Here is a 21797-nt window from a genome sequence, read left to right as displayed (position 1 = left end):
AGACTGCAGCATGTAATAACGATTTGCTTCAAAGTCATTAAAAGGACATACAGTGCAAATGAAAGACTATGGCACTTTTATTGCGGCCTTTTATTGATTTGTTTGTCATTTTGTTTTACTTTAAGGATGTTGCGGGTCGGATTAATTTGGTTTGTAGGCTGAAAGTTGCTTGTGTGCTCTGTACAGTAACAGCTGGCCTCATTCACTCTCAGCTCTCGCTAAACTCAGTATATAATCAGTTAATGTAGTATGTACATTAAAGCTGAGCTACTCATCAAAGTGAAAACAAATGTAGACGAAAATTCTATTTATAAATTAGTCCAGTCGTGGTTTGTAATGTCACTCGATGGAATACTCACAGGCATAAATACGGATATAGAACAGATAAAAGTTTACATGGCGCTACGTAGTCTCGCGATACATGTCCCGGAGGCAACTGCACCCACGAGAATGTCATTTCGCGCGCTGAGGCTAAGCTCCAGTCTCATTTTAGACGGACAGCTCTATCATCCAATCAGCGCGTTTCGCTTAGAAACAACTAGCCAACGGCGACGCACTATTTTTTACAACAGGCGGAGTATCAAAGTCTTGAAGAATAACTCATTGATCGATCTCCAGCAGGACGTACAGTTGGTTTGTGCTTACCGTTTTCAAGAAGTTATCTGGGGAAAAACCTGCGCGTTATTCCTTAAACGCCAATTTCTTATTTTCACTTGGACGAACAAACAGGTAATGAGTTTTTCCCTCTTGTTGGTACAACTTTTACAGCAGCTTCTGTTAGAGTATTTACCTAGTAGCTAGCTTACTAAGGTTAGCTAACTTGACAAAGTCCTGCCTTACTTGTCTTTGGTTTACGACACCGAGTTCCCACATTTAAAATGCAGAGCGGCTGGAATAAAGTCCGCGGCGCGATTTCCACGTTGATGAACGTACTTGTTTACCTCATTTCAAATCTGTGTAACAATAATAATGATGTAACGTGGTTTTGTTGTAAGCATTGTCGGGCTGGGCGATGAACTTGACTACAGCGACGTGTTTGTGCTCTAGTGTTTATCTGCTGTTCATCTACACAAATATGCAGCACATGGCAACATTTTAACTACCACTGGCACGTCTTTGTTGAATAAGAATACAGAAACAAATTCGCCAACCTTGAATATTCTAATTTCATTGTTTTTTTCGAGTGTTGTTTGGTAATCAATTGATTCATGATTCTGCATACTCCTTGAAAATGAATGACTTTGCTGGTTTAAATAATTTCAGACAAGATTGTTTGTTTTTAATGGCTTTACACGTGTTTTGTTCACTGGTGTTGGTACTTGGATCATGCAGAGCGAACAGCACAGATCAGCTGAAAACAAACAGCCGCTCGGCTCCGCCGTTTTATCTAACGGTACCAAATCCCAGTCTGTGTCGTTAAACGACCGTTTCCTCTCCATAACGATCGACTCCAAAACAAACGACTTTATATTTCGGTGTGTTTTATTGTATGGCAGCAAAGGCACATTGTTTGCTAGCGCTCCCTCGCGTCCGGATGTGCCTGCTTTTAAAAGAAGTGGGAGTGGCTTATAGCTCAGTTTCCCGCACTGTATTTAAATCAGCTCGTTCCCTCCCTTTCTGATTCTCTACTGAAGTGACATGGTGTGACAGTCGACCAAGAACGTTATAGAAGAAAGAAGTGACACATGAACACACAAGACTACTGTATAAAAAGAAGGATAGGGCAGTATAAACAACCAGACAACTGCACAATAATGCAAAGTAATATAGTATACATGATACAATAATATCAAATGGCACACATAAGTAACTATGCCTAATATAAACCATAGAATGTGTATGTTATAATACTGTTAACAAAAATCAGTAATGATTAAACATCACATAGTGTGCATATAGAGCAAAGCCAATAGTAAATAATGACAAAATAGATGCTCATCAGCAGTAAGATGTGTAACTAACACACTAAAAATAACAATGGCGTTTACAACTCTTCTGCTAAAATCCACAGTAAGCAATGTGCCTTTCAGCAGTTTTAATTCATGTGCACAAACACAGATGGCACTCAGATTATGGTTCTGGTACTAAACCTTAAAGTACAAGTTAATGCCTGACCCCATACAAAACACAATGGTTTTTTTTTGTATTTGTTAAAACACAGAGTTAAGTGTGTGTTACAGGTATACAATTTATTCTTGTCAACAGTTTGATACCCTTTGTAGATTATTCAGAAAGTTACAAGGGGTAAATTTAAATATGCTGTTATCACATAGGTTGCCCAGCAGGGTGTGCCCTCTCACCATTGTTTCCATTATAAAGCACTGTGACACCTGAAGCAGAATCTTGGATGGATAGCATTGCTAGAATGTTGTTTTACAGTGACACTATCAACTATTATTTTTATGTAATGGGTCATGTTTTGGCTGTGAACACAGGGCAGCTGCAATGTGGATTCAAGTGCGCACAATGGATGGGAAGGAGACTCACCGGGTAGATTCCCTGTCCAAACTCACCAAGGTGGATGAGTTGCGTGTCAAAATCATGGAGCTCTTCAAGGTGGAACCAGAAAGACAGCGACTGTTCTACCGTGGCAAGCAGGTGAGAGGAGATGGTTATAATTTTGTTTAGAGATGCATTTTTGATGCTTGTATATCTTAACAAAAGAACGTTGAAGAATCAAACACATTAAACATGCTAGCCAGAGGTTGTTCAGTCAGTGCTATATTATCCCCTGAGAAGACATAGCATCAAGAAGAGCTGAAGCATGTCTCTGTGTGTTAAATAAAACAACAGTGTGTATCTAACGCGCCATTTGAATTAGTGTTTTTGTCTGTTTTACGTCCCTCCCAAACTTTTAAAAAGTCATCACCCTCAAGCCTCATTGTAGTTTTTCCTCTAGAGGGCAGTGCCAAGTTGCAAGCATCAACAACCATTGCAAACACATGCCATGCCTGCAGCAGTGAGTGAAGCCAAGTGCCTGGCACTGTCTGTTTTCTGGCTGCAGGGATAAGCCAGCAAGCCCTGGCAGCCAGTTATAAATTGGGCACTGCAACTATAGGGTGCATTATCACAGAGATGCATCGGGCTCTGTGGATTGTACTTAAAGACAACTTTGTTAAGTTTCCACGTGGGTATCAGTGGAAGGTGATCTGTAAGGCCCCATACTGCCCCCTAGCTTTCTGGTGGTGTTGCTCTGCTTCTTCAGTCATTGTAAGCTCTCCTGATGTGCACAATGATGGGTTAAATTAATGCAAAGTATGGACAAAAGACTCTGTCATTCTCTGTCTTTGTATTTTGTGCAGATATAAATGGGCCATAAGACAGAAGCCCTAACTTGGCATCAAAGATGATTGTCAGTGACTTGTCTAAGCATACCCTTATTTTTTAGGTCATCATTATGTAAACCAATGAAATTAGCCAAAGGCAAATTTCCACTACGGTGGAAAATACAGTTCTATTCTGTTGTATCGTGTTCCAAATTGAGTAAGTCATTTGATGATTTTTTTAGCAAGTCTTGTATGGCTGTCATAACATTTTCCTTTTTTCCATTTTTGGGTGAGGTCCTGATTGAAACCCATTTCTCTAGATTAAACCCAATCAGCGCTGCTCTAAAATTGACTCTTCAACTAAATATATTTTATTAATAAGAGTAAAAAATGGGTAGTGACATAAGACTGAGGGTTAGAGACACTAGCAGTGTTTTGGGACAGAAGTTACACACTGGAGTTTTAAAATGTTGCATATGTTTAAAACTTTATCAGATGGAGGATGGCCATACCATATTTGACTACAACGTTGGACTCAACGATATAGTGCAGCTGCTTGTCAGGCAGAAGGTTGCCCCTGTTGATGTTGTCAAAAACATGGACAAAGAAGCAGAGCTCTCTGACTCTGATTCTGGCTGTGGCTCAACCCAGAGTGAATCTGACAAGAGTTCCACTCACGGTGAGGTGGAGGGTCAAACTCCCAGCACCTCTGCTCAGACAAACACCCCAGAGCTCATTGATGCAGAGTTTGGATTTTACAAGGTGAGTTTTTAAACAATTTAAACAAAAAAAAAATGTAACGTCTATTTTCTAGGAGTTTATAACAACTGTCCTTTCACTTTGATTTTGATTGTGATCCTTTGGAACAATCATACAATATGTTTGATTTTCAAAGTCGTTCATTAAGTCATACTAACTAGTTCTTTTCCAGCCTTCTTTTTTTAGAGACTTTGTGTAAATGTATAGTTGTACCCCATATTTTCAGATTGTTGTAATGTTGCTAATAATCGTTGTTGTGTGTTTTCAAGATCAATGAGCTGGTGGATGCAAGAGACTTGAACATGGGAGCTTGGTTTGAAGCCCAGATCACAAATGTTACAAAGACCACCAAGACGCCTACAGCGGATGCTACAGAGGCCCAGCCTTCAGAGGAAGAGATACTGTACCATGTTAAATATGAAGAGTAAGAACCCTCTTTTTCCATCAACTTTCTGACTAGCCCAGCTAGTATTGATGTCAACCTGAAATGTTCCTCTCATCACTTATCATTCTGGTTAGTAAATAACTACTCATGCAGCTGTAACATGAAATGAGATATTCATTGACATCATTTGCTTATTTGTGTCTCTGGTAACTGGCAAACTCTTTGTGCCACTGCTGTGCTTTATTTTTGTCCACCAATGTTCACTGTTAATGTTTACTGTGTTACACATCATTACTTGACTTGGTCATCATGGAGCAAAGTTTACGATTAACATGTCATAGTTTCTTAAAGGCTCACGTTGGATTGTTATCAATTGGCATTTTAAATTAAGCATCCCTTTACTGGACAAGGTTATTGGTTTCTTTGCCCTGCCTGAACATTGCTCTGGTGTTGTTTTCAGGTGCATTTGTGTTGCATGGTTTCAGTTCTTAAACTTGTACTCATCATTCAAACAGTACTTTTCTACATTTAAATTAACACCTTGATATTTATTATTCCAGCTACCCAGAGAACGGGGTGATTCCGTTGCTGACAAAGGATGTTCGCCCACGGGCCCGTACACTGTACCAGTGGCATCAGTTGGAACCAGGAATGGTTGTTATGGTAAACTACAACCCAGATGACCCCAAGGAGCGTGGATACTGGTATGACGCTGAGATCCAAAAGAAGAGGGAGACACGCACCCTGAGAGAAGTCTATGCCAAGATTATCCTTGGGTAAGAACACAGATGTAATGTTTTATTGTTTTTTTGATTAGTAGTCACATTTCTGCATTCTTGAATGTTTATCTATCTCAGATTGGACGGAATAGCAGAGGGTGGGTCAAAATTCCCATTTGAATTATGTGGTGTATCACTATTCTTTCCCTGTCTGTGTAGTTGCCTCTGCAAGTCCTGTCTAACTGACCCCTTAAAGCCTCACACTCCAGCGGCTGAAAGTGTTTTGCATCACATGTATCTGCGCATGATTTATATACTTGTACTATATTATAATAAATATATAAACTAAATTAAATAAAACCACTGGACGTACTCTATCTGCTTCTTGTGGGTTGGGCTAATCCAAAATACTGAAAACAAGGGGGGTGTTCTCTGAAAACACGCTGTTACCTGTGGAACAGGGGTGTTCTGAAAACACCCCCATTAGCACTTGGTCCTCCAGTTGAAATCAAATTAATTAATTAACTGTATGAAATTAACACGGCTACAAGTCGACTTATCAGAATTTGAGTCGAACCAGAACGTATCGACTCATAAGTCGACAAGTCGATTGGGACTTGCCCTGTTTTATTTTAGATTTTATTTTGCATTTGTATTTTTGTACAGAACTTTGGTTAACTGAGGTTGTTTTTAAACATACTATAGAAATAAATGTTAAAGCATGATGGCTCAGTTGGTAGAGCTGTTTCCACATGGGGCAAAGGGCCCATTGCAACCACCCAGGTTTCATCCCACCTGTGGAACTTTGCTGTGTATCTTCTCGCTGCTCTCCCCCCTTCACGCTCATCTCTCCTGATACAGACATGAAAGCCCCCCCTTAACACAGTTAACATTTCTTACTTACAAAATGTAATCTTTTTTTGCCATTTTTTTTTTCTTTTTTATTCAAAGGTTTGGACAGTTTGTATTTTAACGATTATGTACTACCTGTTGTAATTAAGATTGTGCCTTTTGTTTACAGTGATGCTGGTGACTCTCTAAATGATTGCCGGATCAAGTACCTGACTGAAATCTATAAAATTGAGGACCCTGGTTCCCTCACTGATGCACCAGCTGGATCTGAGAGTCCACAAAAAAGTAATTTTAAACTTGTGTGCTCTGTGTTGGACAAATGATTATGTGTCGTATATCAACATTTGTTTTATCTGTATAATCTGGTGTCAGTAGATGTATTTCAATGCAAATGTGAAAAAGTTGTGTATTGGCATAAAATATGAAATTTCTATTCTTCAGGATCAAATGGACCCGAGTGTAAGCACTGTAAGGACGACCTAAAAAAAAACTGCCGCTTTTGTAACTGCCACATCTGCGGCATCAAGCAGGATCCTGACAAACAGCTGCTGTGTGATGAATGTGACATGGCCTATCACACGTACTGCCTGAACCCCCCGCTTACTTCCATCCCTGAAGACGAGGACTGGTCAGTAAATGCAATGCATTACTTAGAGTTCCTAATGTGTTTATGTTATGTTTGTAGCTGCTGCTGTCAGCAGATAAACATGTAAAATACGGTTTGCTTTGTTATGTGACGATATAAGACCTCTTTGATAGACGGGACTGTGTAAAAGGCGTGTCTGTTACCTTCAAGAAGTTGTCTTAAGACCAGCCTCGACTATTGCAGCACTACTGAAATTAAACTAGGGATGTTATATCGAACCAATATCGGTCCGATATGAGCCAAAAAATGAGTATCGGATTATATCAGACTGCCTCTAAAATCTCTGATATAAGCGCTACGATACAAGCAGTCAATTTGGCTCCAGCACTTCTATCCAGCAGCACCCGTTGTGATCACGTGGGCTCTGTGTGTTGGATGCGTGTAGAGCCCACATGATCACTACAACAGCGTGTGCCTGCTACTGCTATTTGATTCATAAATCAGAGGCTACGAAGCTGCACAGTGAGCGTGAGCTAACTGTTAGCACCATGCTAGGTCATCCTGAAGCGAGCTGCTAAAACAACATTATTTCATAAACTAGATAGATACTTTATTGATCCCAAAGGAAATTCAAGAAGAGCCACCTGTTGACTTTCAACAGCCTCCGTTTGTTAATTATACCCCAAAAACCAGCCATGCCAAGAGCTTTCTGTGTTTTAAATGTGTCCTGAAGCTCTTCACACGGAGCTAAGTATGTCTGTGGGGCGGTCCTCGGGCTCCGGGTTTAGGAGTCACTCGCCCTGTGTGGGTTGGGCTAATCCAAAATAGTGAAAACAAGGGGGGTGTTCTCTGAAGGCACACTGTCACTTGTGAAACACAGGTCCTCTGAAAACACCCCCATTAGCACTCCTGATAAAATTAACCATAGACTGTATGAAATTAACATGGCAAAAATTGAATATTCTTATGTTGAAGGTTAAAATTTATGCAACCCATTGGTTAATAATAAATAGGTCAGTTTTTCTCATACCTACTGTTGCTGACTATGGTTCTCTGTTTAAGTAATATCACTTGATCAAGCCTATTCTAACATTCCACACTACAAAATAAGTAATTAAAGTATGTATGATTCGTGCTGATATCGGATTGATATCGGTATCGGCCAATACTTAAGGCTGCAATATCGGTATCGTATCGGAAGTGAAAAAGTGGTTTCGGGACATCCCTAAATTAAACACAGGCGCCTCTCAGTAAAAATCTAGGTTGAAGGTTGGAGTTTGATCGGGAACCTGCAGGATATAGTCTATGGGAAACTTAAGCTATATTATCTATTCACTCTCTTTTAGCATTAATATTTCTTAATCTGTGTTAATATTCAGTATTCTGAGGTCTTTAAATGCCTCATTCTCACAGCTGTGTTGACGAGGTGACTGGAAATGTCAGGACTGTTTGGTTCAATACAAACATTAAATGTGACTCATACTACGTCAACCAAGCTTCATGCTGCTTGTGAGACTTATTAATTGCAAATAAATTCAGCTTAACTTGATTTTGACCTTTTTTATGCAACATGTGCTGCAGGTATTGCCCAGGTTGTCGTAATGATGCCAGCGAGGTTGTGTTGGCTGGAGAGAAGCTGAAGGAGAGCAAGAAGAAAGCAAAGATGGCTTCCGCCAGCTCTTCCAGCCAAAGGGACTGGGGCAAAGTGAGTGTTGACTCAAGTGCTGTCTTATGGCAAATTCCTTTTATAGCAGATGTGTGAAAAATATTTGTTTTTACATAAGTGTAATGAATGGAACACCAGTAAATGGTAATGCTTCAAGTAAGTGTTTTGGCAAACAATAGGCTTTTGTTCCTAAGTCATTTTTTTCCAGACTATTTATAGATGTACATTAAGTGCACTGTTCAAAATAGGTGTAGCGTTACATGCTTAACCCTCAACATCTACCAACTATATCATATTTTGTTTTACACAGTATTTACATGTACGCTTTTTTCATTTTATTTAGGGAATGGCCTGTGTCGGTCGAACCAAGGAGTGCACTATAGTCCCGTCCAACCACTACGGCCCAATCCCTGGAGTCCCAGTTGGCTCCTTGTGGAAGTTCAGAGTACAGGTCAGTAAATGCAACCAGATAATTTCACCAATACTGCTCAAGAAAGAAACATTTGCAATGTACTGCAAATGTTTTTTTCTTGAGCAGCAAAAAATGTTCAGCTTAAGATTAACTTGTATCTAAATAGTGATAAACTGACCGCACATTTATTTCCAGTGGCTTTCCGTAATGTTTCAGTGTTTTGGCTGTTCTAGGTCAGTGAGGCTGGAGTCCACAGGCCTCATGTAGCAGGAATTCACGGCAGAAGCAATGATGGTGCCTTTTCTCTTGTCCTTGCTGGAGGATATGAAGATGATGTGGTATGCATGCTTTCTCCTTTTTTTTTATTTTTTTTTAATTTAGTTTTTTTTTATCTGTAATAGTGGGTCGTGAAGATGACTTAAAGCCTACTTGTTGTCATTACAGGGGCATCTAGAGTGTTGAAGTGTGTGAGATTTGCATTAAAATTGTTTGGTGTTACTTGTATTGTAGGATGATGGCAATGAGTTCACTTACACTGGCTCTGGAGGACGAGATCTGTCTGGAAATAAGAGGACTGCTGAACAGTCATGTGATCAAACACTTACCCACATGAACCGGTATGATGCTTAAGGACAAACTCAACAGAATCTTAAACAGGCTTTGGTCCATTTTATTTTGCATTTTTAAATTGTCCTGTGTGTTGTTGTTTTTTTTTTTTTACAGAGCGGTGGCTCTCAACTGCAATGTCCCAGTCAATGACAAAAATGGTGCGGAGTCCAAGAACTGGAAGGCAGGCAAACCAGTCAGAGTTGTGCGCAGCTGCAAGGGTCGCAAGCACAGCAAATATTGCCCGGAGGAAGGAAACCGATATGATGGAATTTATAAGGTATGGTGCTATGTTGTCAAAGTGGTTCATACTTATTACACACATTGAACCCTTAAACATGGTATGGGTATTTTAAATTGACTTCTTATGTTTTTGTTTTTTGTCAGGTGGTAAAGTACTGGCCAGCAAAAGGCAAGTCTGGTTTCTTGGTCTGGAGGTATCTGCTGAAACGTGACGATGATGAGCCAGCGCCATGGACCAGAGATGGCAAGGAACGCATCAAGAAGCTCGGCCTCACCATGCAGGTGATTATTTTATAGTACTCTGATTATATTTTTTTTCCCAGGGAGAGAGACTAGCCCAGGTCAGAGTGCTACACACAGATTCTTGGTTCTGTTCTAATGTAAATGTTAAATCTAGTAGCTGTTAAAGTCCATGTTATACCTACTTGTCAACCTGTGTTTATTTTGGACCCAATGTTGTTATTCCAGTATCCTGCTGGCTACCAGAAAGAGAAGGAGAACAAAAATGAAGTGGATGAGGAGTCGGCAACACCCAACAAGGCAAAGAGAAAGCGAAAATCTCAGGGCAGTGGTAGGTTAAATCACATCAAAACAATATTGCTGGTTGACTTGAAATAATCTGTGTGCAGGTTGATATTTTTATAACCCCAAACTAAATGGAAATTGTGTGTGTCTTGGTTTCTGTCAGAATCCTCCAAAACTTCACCTTCCAAGACTCCTAAGAAAATCAAAGTGGAAGTATTCAAGCTTTCTCAGCAGCAGAAGGCCCTCATCAGGAGTGATAAGCTAAACAAGAAGCTGTGGGATGAAGCCATGGAGTCACTGTCTCTCGGACCGGTGAGGATGACTCATTGTGTCTTGTCAAGTTAGCTGCAGGGTTTTTGATTGGTGGAAAAATATCAAAACATGATATTCTAAAACTGCAAATCTGTTTAACACCAGTTAAACGGTTCAGATATTCTCTTCTTTATATATTATACAGTATGTTTAGAAAATAGTGGCTGAGAACATTTGAAAAAAGAAATACACCTGTGAATTCAAGAAGTATAAAAAAGTTGGATAAAAAATAATATTGGATTTTGACATTTAAATAATGACTCCAAGATTGTTTTGATAGTACATCAACAGCAGGTTGGCACCACTGTCAAAACCTGAGGGCAGGGTTGTGGCACAGAACAGGCTGTATTTGTGTTAAGTATGTCATTAAAGTCACAACAAAAAAGGAGGTCGCCGGTTCAAATCCCCACCCGGCCAAAAAGGGCTGGGGTACCCCTGAGCATGGTACCCAACCCCCCAATGCTCCCCGGGCGCCACTCAGTGTGGCAGCCCACTGCTCCTAATTCTAGGATGGGTCAAAATGCAGAGGAATACTTTCCCTAAGGGGATTAATAAAAACTAACTAACTAAAATGGTGAAATTTTTTACATGTTTGTTAAATAAGTGGTTTGATACAGGTGTGTTTACCTTTTTTATTTTCTAAACAAACAGTAATGTTTCTACTAAAGTGTGTTTGTGTGGCACAGTGCATTAGATAGAAATTACAGAGCTTGGTTGTAATAGCTCCTCAAATGTGTCATATTGTTTCTGCAGAAATTTTTGAATAAGGTTGAAGAAGTTTTCCTCTGCATTTGCTGCCAAGAAGTGGTCTTTCAGCCCATCACCACAGAGTGCCAACACAACGTCTGCAGGGTAAGAAACGATTATTGAGCCAACTCGTTCAAGATTTCCAGCATGTAATGGGTGCAACAATATAGATGAAGGAGTCCCCGTTAATTGGCTTTTTTCCCTTCATTAATTAGCATTGATACATTTGCATCTAATTAATAAAGGCAGTGGGTCACTTCACAACTCCTAAACACTAAAGGGATGTTTCTGAGGCAGTGATTTGCTATCTTAAATGTCTTGGTGGCTTTGCTGAATTTAAATACATGCTTTTAAATGCACCCCAGGAATGTCTTCAGCGGTCCTTCAAAGCAGATGTGTACACCTGCCCGGCCTGCAGACACGACCTGGGCAAAAACTACTCGATGGATGTCAACAAACCTCTGCAAGACATTCTTAATCAGTTTTTCCCAGGGTACAGCAACGGGCGATGATCACTGGCTCTGCTCACTCGGTCTTCGAGGAAACGCAATGTAACTGTAAGGGGAATTTTCAGTCACCTCAATAAAAAATCGGTTTCTCTTAATATATTTTTTATGACTATGAAACTACAATGTTTTTGGACTTCAGTGTTGCCATTTTTCACCTTGAATCTGCAATGATTTGTAGTTAGTTACTGATAAATTGAAAATTTCTTTAACTGCCTGTCCCATTACTCCGTTAATATGTTCAACTGTGATTTTACTCCGTGTTTTGTTCTGTTCCATTAACTAATGCAAATGTTATCACTGATGAAGTAAACCCTCTGTTAAGCACTCCTCAGGAGAACCTTAAGACATTTACCAGTTTGGAGATTTATTTGTAAAGGATTATAATCTCGATCAGATATTAATTTGGCTGTGGCTAGTAATTGATTTGAGGCAATCTTTTTATTCTTATCATGCAGTCAGGATTTTAATTGGTTTGTATTCATCTGACCTGGAAGACTTGTGTATCTCTTATTTTCTTGTACTTTTCTGTATGGGGGATTTCTACTTTCAAAAAAGAAACCTGTGTTTACAAACACTGCTGCGTGATGTGGTTTGTTTAGTTGACAAACCACACTGTTATGGTCATGTTGTTATTACGAATCACAAATGTGCCACTTTGTTTTGACCTGGAATGATCACATTTGACATTGCATTAAGGTGGAAAGTAGGGTAAATGAGGCATTTCAATCTACAGTTGATTGGTTAAATGTAGGAGACCTCTTGAACCAGCATAAACTGGACTAGTTATTTTTCCCTGTGCAGCAGTCTCACGGAAAGTGTCATGTTGGGGAAAACGGTGTCATCAATCCTGTGTATTGGGTCCCTTTTTTTTGTCGTAGATTAAATTTCTGAAAGTTGGTTTAAAAGTTTCTATGAATTTGATAGAAACTTAAGAAACCAAACATGTTAGAATTTTAAGTGATAGGATTGGATTTCCCATTTGGAAAAGGTTCACTTTCATAATGTCCAAAGAAAGAAAATGTGCTTAACCTTGGATGAAATGTAGAACTCCCGTCTCTTTAGCTCTTTAGACAATGTCCCTGATACTTAAACCTAATCAGTCTAGAAGCTGCTGCTTCTTCCTTTTTTTTGTGTAAAATTAAAATGTGTACATTTAATCTTTTATAATCTTATGGTCATTTGTGGGAGGGGGCTGTTTTAATTTGTCTTAAGCATTCATTTATTAAAAAAAACCCTGAGTAAATTGAACACACTGCTCCTGAAATTCAATATTTAATCAATGATTTCACTGCTTTCTTTTTTTTGGTGAAAGTCTGCAATGTTTGGTATTTCATTTCAACAGCAGTGTGTGACAGTGTCCATCCACATGGCAGCACTTTGGAGTTTTTTTGGGGAGACAAAGATTTGCATAGATGGGGAAATGTATATTTTCTAAAATTGTACAATTTTTAGTCTGTTTTAGTTTTGATATGTAGTTTTTAGAGATGCCTGCACGTTTGGTGCAAATGTTGTGTCAATAAATTTCCATTGTTCAATAAAAAGGGTTAAATATGTTTTTGTTTATTCCCACTCACTCTCTCACACAACTGTCAGTTAAGCCACGGTTTAACAGATATAGCTCTGACCGATATTTTCATATATATTTATTGTGTCCGCCATTCAAAAACGACCAACAAATCACGATACGGTAAATGTGACGTATGGTTTAGATATACAGAAAATACTGGCGTAAGCGTGTTTACTGGCACTGGCGGTATGTAATTGCTGTAATGGCTGACGAAGTCAATCCATCCGGTAGTGTGTACGTGTGGGGCGTGCACATTCTTCACAGACGGGCATCGCGGATACGCGAGCGTCTATTTTAATTCGTTCAATTGCGTGTTGATCATCAAATTGACCAACCACATGACCGGCTTTCTGACCACAAATCCCAACTTCCGTATCTTTCAACCAATCACAAAGCGTGGTCCTTGAAGTGGGCGTGACCCAACGTAGTCTCTTAGCTAATGCTAAAGGAAAACCGAATCTGAGAATTTTTACAACTCGAAACCAAACTGATTGAACATTAAAGGGCGAGCACGAAACCACACCGCAGCAGGTAACGATTCTCAAACACTTCTTGTTTTATTCAATCGTAAAGACCGTGTTCTCGTTTAGTCCGAACGTGTTTGCTCTTTCGTCGCCGTGTTTTGTTTTTTTTCTACTGCAGATATGGAAGGAGCTAGCGAGAAGCTAGCAAGCGTTAGCTTAAGAACCCCCTCTGCATAAGGACACAGTGAAGTGTAACTCTGTTGTTGATGGTTCTGCGTGTTTTTGCAACTCTGTTGGGCTGCACTGCTCATTTGATGAGCTTCGGCCACGGTCTTTGGTTGCTTTCATCCTTGCTAAAATTCGTATTGTTAATATTAATGGTGCCTATCCATTGTCATCTTTCGCAGCAGCCTGTTTCAACTGCAGCTCTAGTAACTAAAAACCTAATTTCCCTCTCATCAAGCCTGTTGCGATGTAAGGGTAACACATGAGGTTTAATAGTACAATTATCCCAGTCCCAACCTTACTAAAATTTTAGCCTGATGCACTATTGAAGTTAGCTGCAGGCCCAGATGGAATTAAATGGTGTTTGCAGGCCCCTTTCTGTTGTGGTTGGACAGCTGGGGGTCATGTGGCCTGTCAGACCCTGTTAGAAAGGTGCTCTTTGCTTATACATGAGTTCTATCAGTGGTCACTGTTTCAAAATTGTTCCTTAACAGGAAGTGATATTGGAAAATAGTTATTTCTGGTGACAACGTTTTTTGTTGTCAAAAGCATATTCAGTTTACTCCTCTAAAGAGGCAAATAAACCAGAGCATAGTCACATTGAAGAAGTCACAGAAAACCCACTGGAAATTATTAATCAATTGTTTGACAATTAATTCTGTGATAGAATAAACATTCATGAGTATGTGTTGCTGCACAACAGGTGTATGTAAGGAATAAATTAGAAACGGCTAAATACAAATGAATCTATGAAGTGTTGATGGTTTTAATGTTCACTATTCAACAACATCCAAACCATTTCTATGTTTTGCCATGCAAATGATGTACATTTAAATGAGTCTGATGCGAAACTCTTGAAACTGCTGTGTATTTATCCATGTTGAACTACTTGGTACACATTGTCTGTTGTCTCTTTAAACATTTAAAGTTGACTTATTTGAAGACAGTTACTGAGAAATCAATAGAGTTTGTTTAGTTAATCGTGCAATTGATGTCATTGTCGGTCAATTTCATCTCTAAGCAGAGGAAATTCTTGTCAGCCATTCAACACACTGTATACAAACTACACACACGGAGAGAGAGAAAGAGAAACTGACTTGTTTAATACCGTGGTATTTCTTGTCCGTTGTGTTGACCTTGCATTAGTTGGATTATTAAGGGTGCATGTGCAAGATTCAGAAAATGCAATGATTCCAGTGTGCTATTTTCCCCTTTGAGTGTATTAGATACTTTAATAGGTTTAAGAGAATAAAGTAATTACACTGCAGTTTACTACACCTCAGTGTCGGTCTGCTTTTCATGAACTGTTGATGCTGTTCTTGAACCTAACTATATTCAATCTTTAACCACAAGCATGCTGAAAACATAACTGATGACATTTTGATTGGTAAAAAGAGACTGGCACACAAGGCCCTAAACTTGAAACAACCACAGAAGTTGCTATCGATGTTAAGCTCAACTGATCATGAATACAGTCAAGTGCCCCTTGGAGGGACTTTTATTTCTTGGTTTGCTTTCTGTCGCTTCCTAATTCCTAGATTAAGGGTGGGTCAAAATATCGATTTGGTGATATATCGTCGTCCTTCCTTGTGCAATACAATAATCGATACATCTTAATAGAGACTGATATTTTAATTAATAATTTCAGGTGCTCTAAAGTAAACAGTGCCTGCCAGTTTCACTCGCTGGGCGCCACTACTTGATGTCTCCCCACTGCTCAAATGGAAATGAATGGAGGGAAACTTGGGCTGAAGAAGAGGGAGTTTACAGCGGGCTAATAGCGGAGAAAGCTACCTTAAGAGATGCCCCATCCATGTTCAATACATAGAGGTTATGCACTTTGTTCTCTGTGTTGTGAATCAATAGAGAAATCCTGCACTTTTAAATTTTTGCTGACGTTTTGTTTTCTTCACTTAGACAGAACCCTAGATAATGTCGATCTTTGCATAAATAGGTCGGTTGTAAGCCTGTTGTCTCAGTATAAACTAGAATGTGGCTTTTGTTCAAACCCGACATACATGCTATATTTTTTATTGGAGTCGGACACAGTTGGAGTAAGATGAAGCATTTAATTTTTGCGATGGGAAAAGTGTGGTGTGTGTGTGTGTGTGTGTGTGTGGTGTGTGTGTCAGTGTGTTGTTGGCAATAGATGTGTGTGCATTCCATTGGTGTGTGTGTGTGTGCGCGCACTCCCTGCAGTCGGCTCTGTCACAGTGGCAAATGACAAAAGTTATTGGTACATCCAGGAGGAATCAATTACTAGCCTTATGATGAACACACACGTCCACACAGATACCCACAAGTCACACTAGTCACACACATGAATTATCAACAGCACCTCTGTGTATAATAAAATGTCAGACTCACCTTTAGACCTAATTACCCCTGCACTTAACAGAGACACTTGATCAATTACTTATTAGTTTCCACTTATTATCATTTATTTTTTACTCATTATACATCTATTTATTAAATGTTCATACCATATTTTCAACAAAGCAATTAAAGAAGTGTCCTATTATATCCAAAGTATTTCACACCATGTTTCACTAAAAGAACTTAACATCAATTTATGTGAAGTTGCAAATGTTCACATTTAAAAAAAAGCATTGCACATACCTTTTTAAATAGTTTAGATTATGAAAAATACCCAAACTTATCTCAGTGGATAGATGTTGCTCACTTTGTAGCTGCTGCCATTTTGAGCTTGCCAAATGTTCCTGGGATTTTCTAACAAGCTGAATACTGAATTAGCTCTGATTTCCCTTGCTCTCACTTCCAGGTTCACCTGCAACACTTCACTGACCAAATGGCTACCGAGATCCCTATGGACACGGTGTCAGCTCCTCCCCCTGCCCTAGCCTCTTCACTAGACCCTGCACCTCCGGCTCTCAGCCCAAGTGCAGCTCGAGACCAGTTATCTAGCCAGCATCCAGGATTAGCTGAATCCCTTCAGACAGTGGTGACCTCAGAATGCAGTGTTGCTCCAGATCTCGATGCAACTCAGCCTGCAGACTCAGATGTGGCTGCAGGACTTGTTCCTGGTTCTGAGCTTCCCCCAGCCCCTCTGCTGCAACCACCACCACCAGCCACTGCCAAGAACCCAAGCTGCAAGATTATGACCTTTCGGCCCACTATGGAAGAGTTTAAAGACTTTGCAAAATACATAGCCTACATGGAGACCCAAGGAGCTCACCGTGCTGGTGTTGCAAAGGTGAGGACAGTGCACACTCACATATGTACTGTATAGTATTCACATATGTTACACATGGTCTTATACTACACAGAAGATTAACAGGAGTTTCTGTTCATTTACACCTTTTTTGCACTGCCAATTTTAGCTAAAGTGATTGTCATTGTTTGCATGTCGGTGATTTTTATTTAACTGAATGGAGAAATCAACATTGGTTTTTGTTTTTTTTCCAAAAAGAGTTAATCTCATCAACTTCAGTTTTCATGTTTACTGTGAAGGACCCAAGAAGGTGCAGTGCTGTTGAGAAAAATAAAAAGGAATTCATTAAGAGTTGTAGTTTAGTACTTGACCACAGTATCAATGTCTGTACCTGTGAAATATGTTACAAACACAACACCCTCTGAGCCCATTTCTGTACCATTCGCTTTTCATCAAGGCTTGTATTGTGAAGTATACATTGTGATGTATTTGTACTTGTATTTTAATTGAGTAGGACCACGTTTAAAAGTATATAATTTATAGCAACTTCAAAGGCAAACCCTATGTAAAATAGAGCAGCAGATACATTCTCTGTGTAAACAACAGAGGTGTGCAAGATGCAGCCATCACGCCTTGCACACACATGTATTGAGGCCCCAGCCCCAGAGGATACAACCGTGTTAAATTATCGTGGATTGCGACAGTTAGGTAAATATACCCAAATGCACGCTGTAGCTCCTGTACTTGTAGTATGTCTTCTAAAGAGTATTTAGATATTTAGCTAGAGTAGATTTAGGTTTATTTAAAATAACATATTGAATTTTTAATGAGGTAACAACCATGTATTGAACAAGCTCTGCACAAGTAATGATAACAATTACACTTCTTTAGAAGATGACAGTAACAAATGTGTTTACTGCTGTAATGTAAACCATTTGTTCCATTTTAACAGGTGATTCCCCCAGAGGGCTGGAAGCCGAGGAGATGCTACGACACCATCGAGGACATGGTGATTCCAGCTCCTATCATGCAGGTGGTGACCGGTCAGTCTGGTCTGTTTACCCAATACAACATCCAGAAGAAGTCAATGACTGTGAGCGAGTACCGCAAGCTGGCCAACAGCAAAAAGTGAGTTGGTGCGATTTTGTTACAGCTGTATTTTCATTCCAAAAAAAGAATAATGAATAGACGCGGAAATCACAGACAAGCAGCTCAAATATCAGCGCATGTAACGCACTCTCGCTCATCCTCCATGAGTTGGGTAACATGGCGATGATGCAGCAGATGCTGTATCTGTGAGACGCACACCGTGGATGTGGAGACAGACTTTATTTTACATGACATTAAAGTACTAATAATATAACCGAGCTGTTATAAGCCCCTATACTGTGCAGCTAAAAATAAAATAAAAGAGTAATTAATTTGTCCCGTCTCTTTCTCACACAAACACCATCAGCTTCACTCCTCTTACCCATCATCACTTCCTTTCACACTGAGCTTCCCGTATAGACCTTTTGCACTTGGCCATAAAATGTGATAAATGTGGGTTGGAGTGGCTTAATGGTTAAGACCGCCTGTGGTTAAGACCCTGTGTACAAAGACTTCATGGTCGCAAGTTCAACTCCACCCCTTGCAGGTTGTACTCAATTCCCTTGTAAGTCGCTTTGGATAAAAGCGTCTGCTAAATGACATGTAATGTAATAATGTAAAATAAGTATGCAATGTTGCACGGTTTCCTAATATCTTGCATCATCTTTTTTTTCTTAAGCAAAAACTATGGATGTTGGTATGAATAAGTAATTTCAGTCCGCCATATGAGGGTTCTGTGTAGAGTCAGTACACCTAACCTACAAGCAATGGTGTTGATGGTGATGTTGTAGCCAAAGGGCCACTTCCTTACTTTCTGCGGACATTACAGTTGTTCTTGTTTTTAGGTACTGCACACCTCGCCACAAAGACTTTGATGACCTTGAGAGGAAATACTGGAAAAACCTGACATTTGTGTCACCCATATACGGTGCAGATGTCAGTGGCTCCATCTATGATGAGGTGAGATGGCATGAGTGCCCATAATTTACTTTGCTGGACATCATGATCTAATCTATTAACCACTACTCACTCAGTATTTATGTTTAATATTAAGGATAACATGAAAGTATAATCCAAAGTATACCATGTGAGTAGTTTATTATCTATAATGATCCATAATTTAAATGCACTGATATGTGGATAATTGTTTATTGGAAAATGTTTTCCATAATACAAGCTGCTTTAAATATCATGTTTTTATTACCTGATGCCAGTATCTGCTAGGGAATATTATTTTGGCTTGACTACAGCACCATCTGGTGGGACTAATGTGTACACTTCATAAAAATGCATGTTGTTTTATCCAGGACGTTCAAGAGTGGAACATTAGCCGTCTCAACACACTGTTGGATATGGTGGAGCAGGAGTGTGGCATCGTTATTGAGGGCGTCAATACTCCATATCTGTATTTTGGCATGTGGAAGACCACATTTGCCTGGCACACTGAGGACATGGACCTCTACAGCATCAACTACCTGCATTTTGGACAGTCCAAATCCTGGTTGGTCACTTTTTATTTTTAAAATTTTCCTGATGCTTTATGGACACAACATTATCATGCCATTCATCATTTAAAAGTTTTAACTGCCAAAAGCATGTAATATAGCTACTTGTCATATGCCATTTTTGTCAGTGCTATGGTTGACAGTGAAATTAGAATTAAATGCCAGTTAGAGCATCATCCTCTTGTGAAAAATACTTACAAATGTGCACTTTGTATTGGATGAGCTATTTTGTCAGTTCTTCTACATGAATTCACAGACAGCCCAGATGTCCCTATTTTCTGACAGTTTCCCCGTTCCCCCCTGCATCTGTGTATCTGTGCGGGACTGACGATGTGAAAAAAAGTCTTGAAACAAACTTTTTTATCAGTGGATACAAACAGCCGAAATTTGTTTCCCATTTGACTCAAATCTTTCTCCATACATATGGGCCCAGGTCTGAGCTTCATTCATATCATACATTTATTGATTGATTCAAATCAACAATTGGCACAGGGAGGGTTTAATGTATTAATGATATTGGTGCTTCCTTTCAACTACTCATCAATGTTATTCAGGTAACAAGTACATTTGTGGTGGTACTGTTATCAAGAATACGACCTGCTTTGTCTCACAAACAATACAGTGTGTATATATTAAGTCCGTATGCCAAATAATTGGGTCCCAAACCCATGTATGTCTGTGATCTAAAACAGTCTAAGTGAAGTCAAACTTCACTTTGGATATTCTGATTGACAACTTGCCAACTACATGCTTCAGGCTCGCGTCTTAGAACTGAAAAATAGTGTGCAATTCTTTAGAGGTGTTGTATGAGCAATACTAGGTATGATAACTAATGCTTTGTGAACATTCTAGACTTTAGCTATGTTTTTCTTCATTTTGTGGTTTTGTTGCAAAGGTTTTTCTCTTTATTTTGTGCAGTACATTTCTACACAATCAAAAAACAGCACATATACTGAATTTGAGGTTTCATTTGAAAACAGTGTACCAGTGTAGTTACACTATAGGGATTTCAGCAGTCATTTGCCCACTGGCTTTCCATTTTGTGCATGCTTCATAAAACTTTTACTTTTTTCTTTCTGGCAATCATCTCTGAAAGTTCCTGATACTTGTCTGTTTTTTCTTTTCTGCCACTTGATTTTGTGTGTGTATGTGTGAGAGAGAGAGAGTTTGTGTATGTTTTCCCTTCTTTCCCTCAATGTTGTAGATCTCTGATGCTGCAGGCAGTGAGCAGAGCTAACCCACTCCCTTAGTATTCAGATTACATTATTAACCAAGTCTTCAACTGTATGCGTTTGTGCACATATGCTCTTTGCAGTATATGTCATTGTGTTTCTGTTACTGAGCTTCCCCACACTGATTGTTCCTTCACTTTTCTACATTGTTGTCACAGTATGCTTCCTTAACACCTTTCCTCCTCCTGATATAGTGTGTCAGGAGGACTGATATACTCTCTGATATAAACTCTTAACAACCATCTACCTGTCCTGTTTTCACACATCTCAGGTTGGATATGTAAATTGATGCCAACACACATTCTGTCAGTCATCATCATCTAACCGCTTTATCCTCCAGAGGGTCGCGGGGGGTGCTGTGCCAATCTCAGCTACATCGGGCGATAGGCGGGGTACACCCTGGACAGTTCGCCAGTCCATCGCAGGGCCACACACAGATAGAGACAAACAACCATTCACTCTCACACTCACTCCTACGGTCAATGCAGAGTGACCAATTCACCTAATCCCCACATTGCATGTTTTCGGACTGTGGGAGGAAGCCGGAGAACCCGGAGAGAGAACCCATGCACACACGGGGAGAACATGCAAACTCCATGCAGAAAGGCCCTTGTTCACCGTGTGGCCCTACACACATTCTGTGTGTAGGTAAAAAAAATCATCAAGCTGTGATTTTCACTTTTTGATTTATTTAGTTTGAATGTATCAGTGGTGGGTTGGGAGTGCCATGTTACAGAAAACAGTACTGGCAGCCTGACCACAGTTGGTATCGAAACACCAATCTAGTTAAATGTTTAACTGATATAGTGCAAATTTGGCGTTACTCTCTTGTTCCCCGACGTGTCGACCTGACATTTTAGTTGAATGGTTTCAATCAGGAATGTACCAGACAGTTTGTGGATGTGAGCATGTAAAGGGCACTGATATTAAGCCTTTTTCATTCTGTTCTTTGTTCT

At 39.6% G+C, this 21797-nt stretch overlaps 2 protein-coding genes across 3 annotated transcripts in view; both read left to right on the top strand.

Annotated features, from left to right (window-relative positions):
• The first annotated feature begins 589 nt into the window (after positions 1 to 589).
• On the top strand, positions 590 to 13140 carry uhrf1 (ubiquitin-like with PHD and ring finger domains 1). The gene is made up of 17 exons (XM_044044820.1): positions 590 to 729; positions 2436 to 2598; positions 3762 to 4028; positions 4295 to 4449; positions 4971 to 5186; positions 6151 to 6266; positions 6423 to 6609; positions 8149 to 8272; positions 8577 to 8684; positions 8879 to 8983; positions 9156 to 9262; positions 9369 to 9531; positions 9639 to 9776; positions 9963 to 10065; positions 10183 to 10331; positions 11085 to 11183; positions 11444 to 13140. The coding sequence occupies exons 2-17, from the start codon at positions 2446 to 2448 to the stop codon at positions 11588 to 11590; spliced, it is 2337 nt and encodes a 778-aa protein (XP_043900755.1). The 5' UTR covers positions 590 to 729; positions 2436 to 2445; the 3' UTR covers positions 11591 to 13140.
• Positions 13141 to 13568: 428 nt separating this feature from the next.
• The window catches only part of kdm4b (lysine (K)-specific demethylase 4B), a 40546-nt gene continuing 32317 nt past the window's right edge, over positions 13569 to 21797 (top strand). For both annotated transcript variants that reach the window (XM_044043937.1, XM_044043935.1), the window contains exons 1-5: positions 13569 to 13685; positions 16626 to 17057; positions 17968 to 18143; positions 18950 to 19064; positions 19412 to 19605. In XM_044043937.1, coding sequence (XP_043899872.1) covers positions 16653 to 17057; positions 17968 to 18143; positions 18950 to 19064; positions 19412 to 19605 — 890 coding nt within the window. In that variant the 5' untranslated portion in view covers positions 13569 to 13685; positions 16626 to 16652. The remainder of the gene's footprint in view (positions 13686 to 16625; positions 17058 to 17967; positions 18144 to 18949; positions 19065 to 19411; positions 19606 to 21797) is intronic.

Source organism: Solea senegalensis, linkage group LG14 (assembly GCF_019176455.1).
Source record: "Solea senegalensis isolate Sse05_10M linkage group LG14, IFAPA_SoseM_1, whole genome shotgun sequence".
Taxonomy (NCBI): domain Eukaryota; kingdom Metazoa; phylum Chordata; class Actinopteri; order Pleuronectiformes; family Soleidae; genus Solea; species Solea senegalensis.
This window is presented reverse-complemented; position numbering and strand designations above follow the sequence as displayed.

Coding starts and splice junctions, on each gene's coding strand:
- uhrf1 (XM_044044820.1), top strand. CDS start 2,446: ATGTGGATTCAAGTGCGCACAATGGATGGGAAGGAGACTCACCGGGTA. Junction 6,267..6,422: donor ATCTGAGAGTCCACAAAAAA/GTAATTTTAAAC, acceptor TCTATTCTTCAG/GATCAAATGGACCCGAGTGT. Junction 8,685..8,878: donor TGTGGAAGTTCAGAGTACAG/GTCAGTAAATGC, acceptor TGGCTGTTCTAG/GTCAGTGAGGCTGGAGTCCA.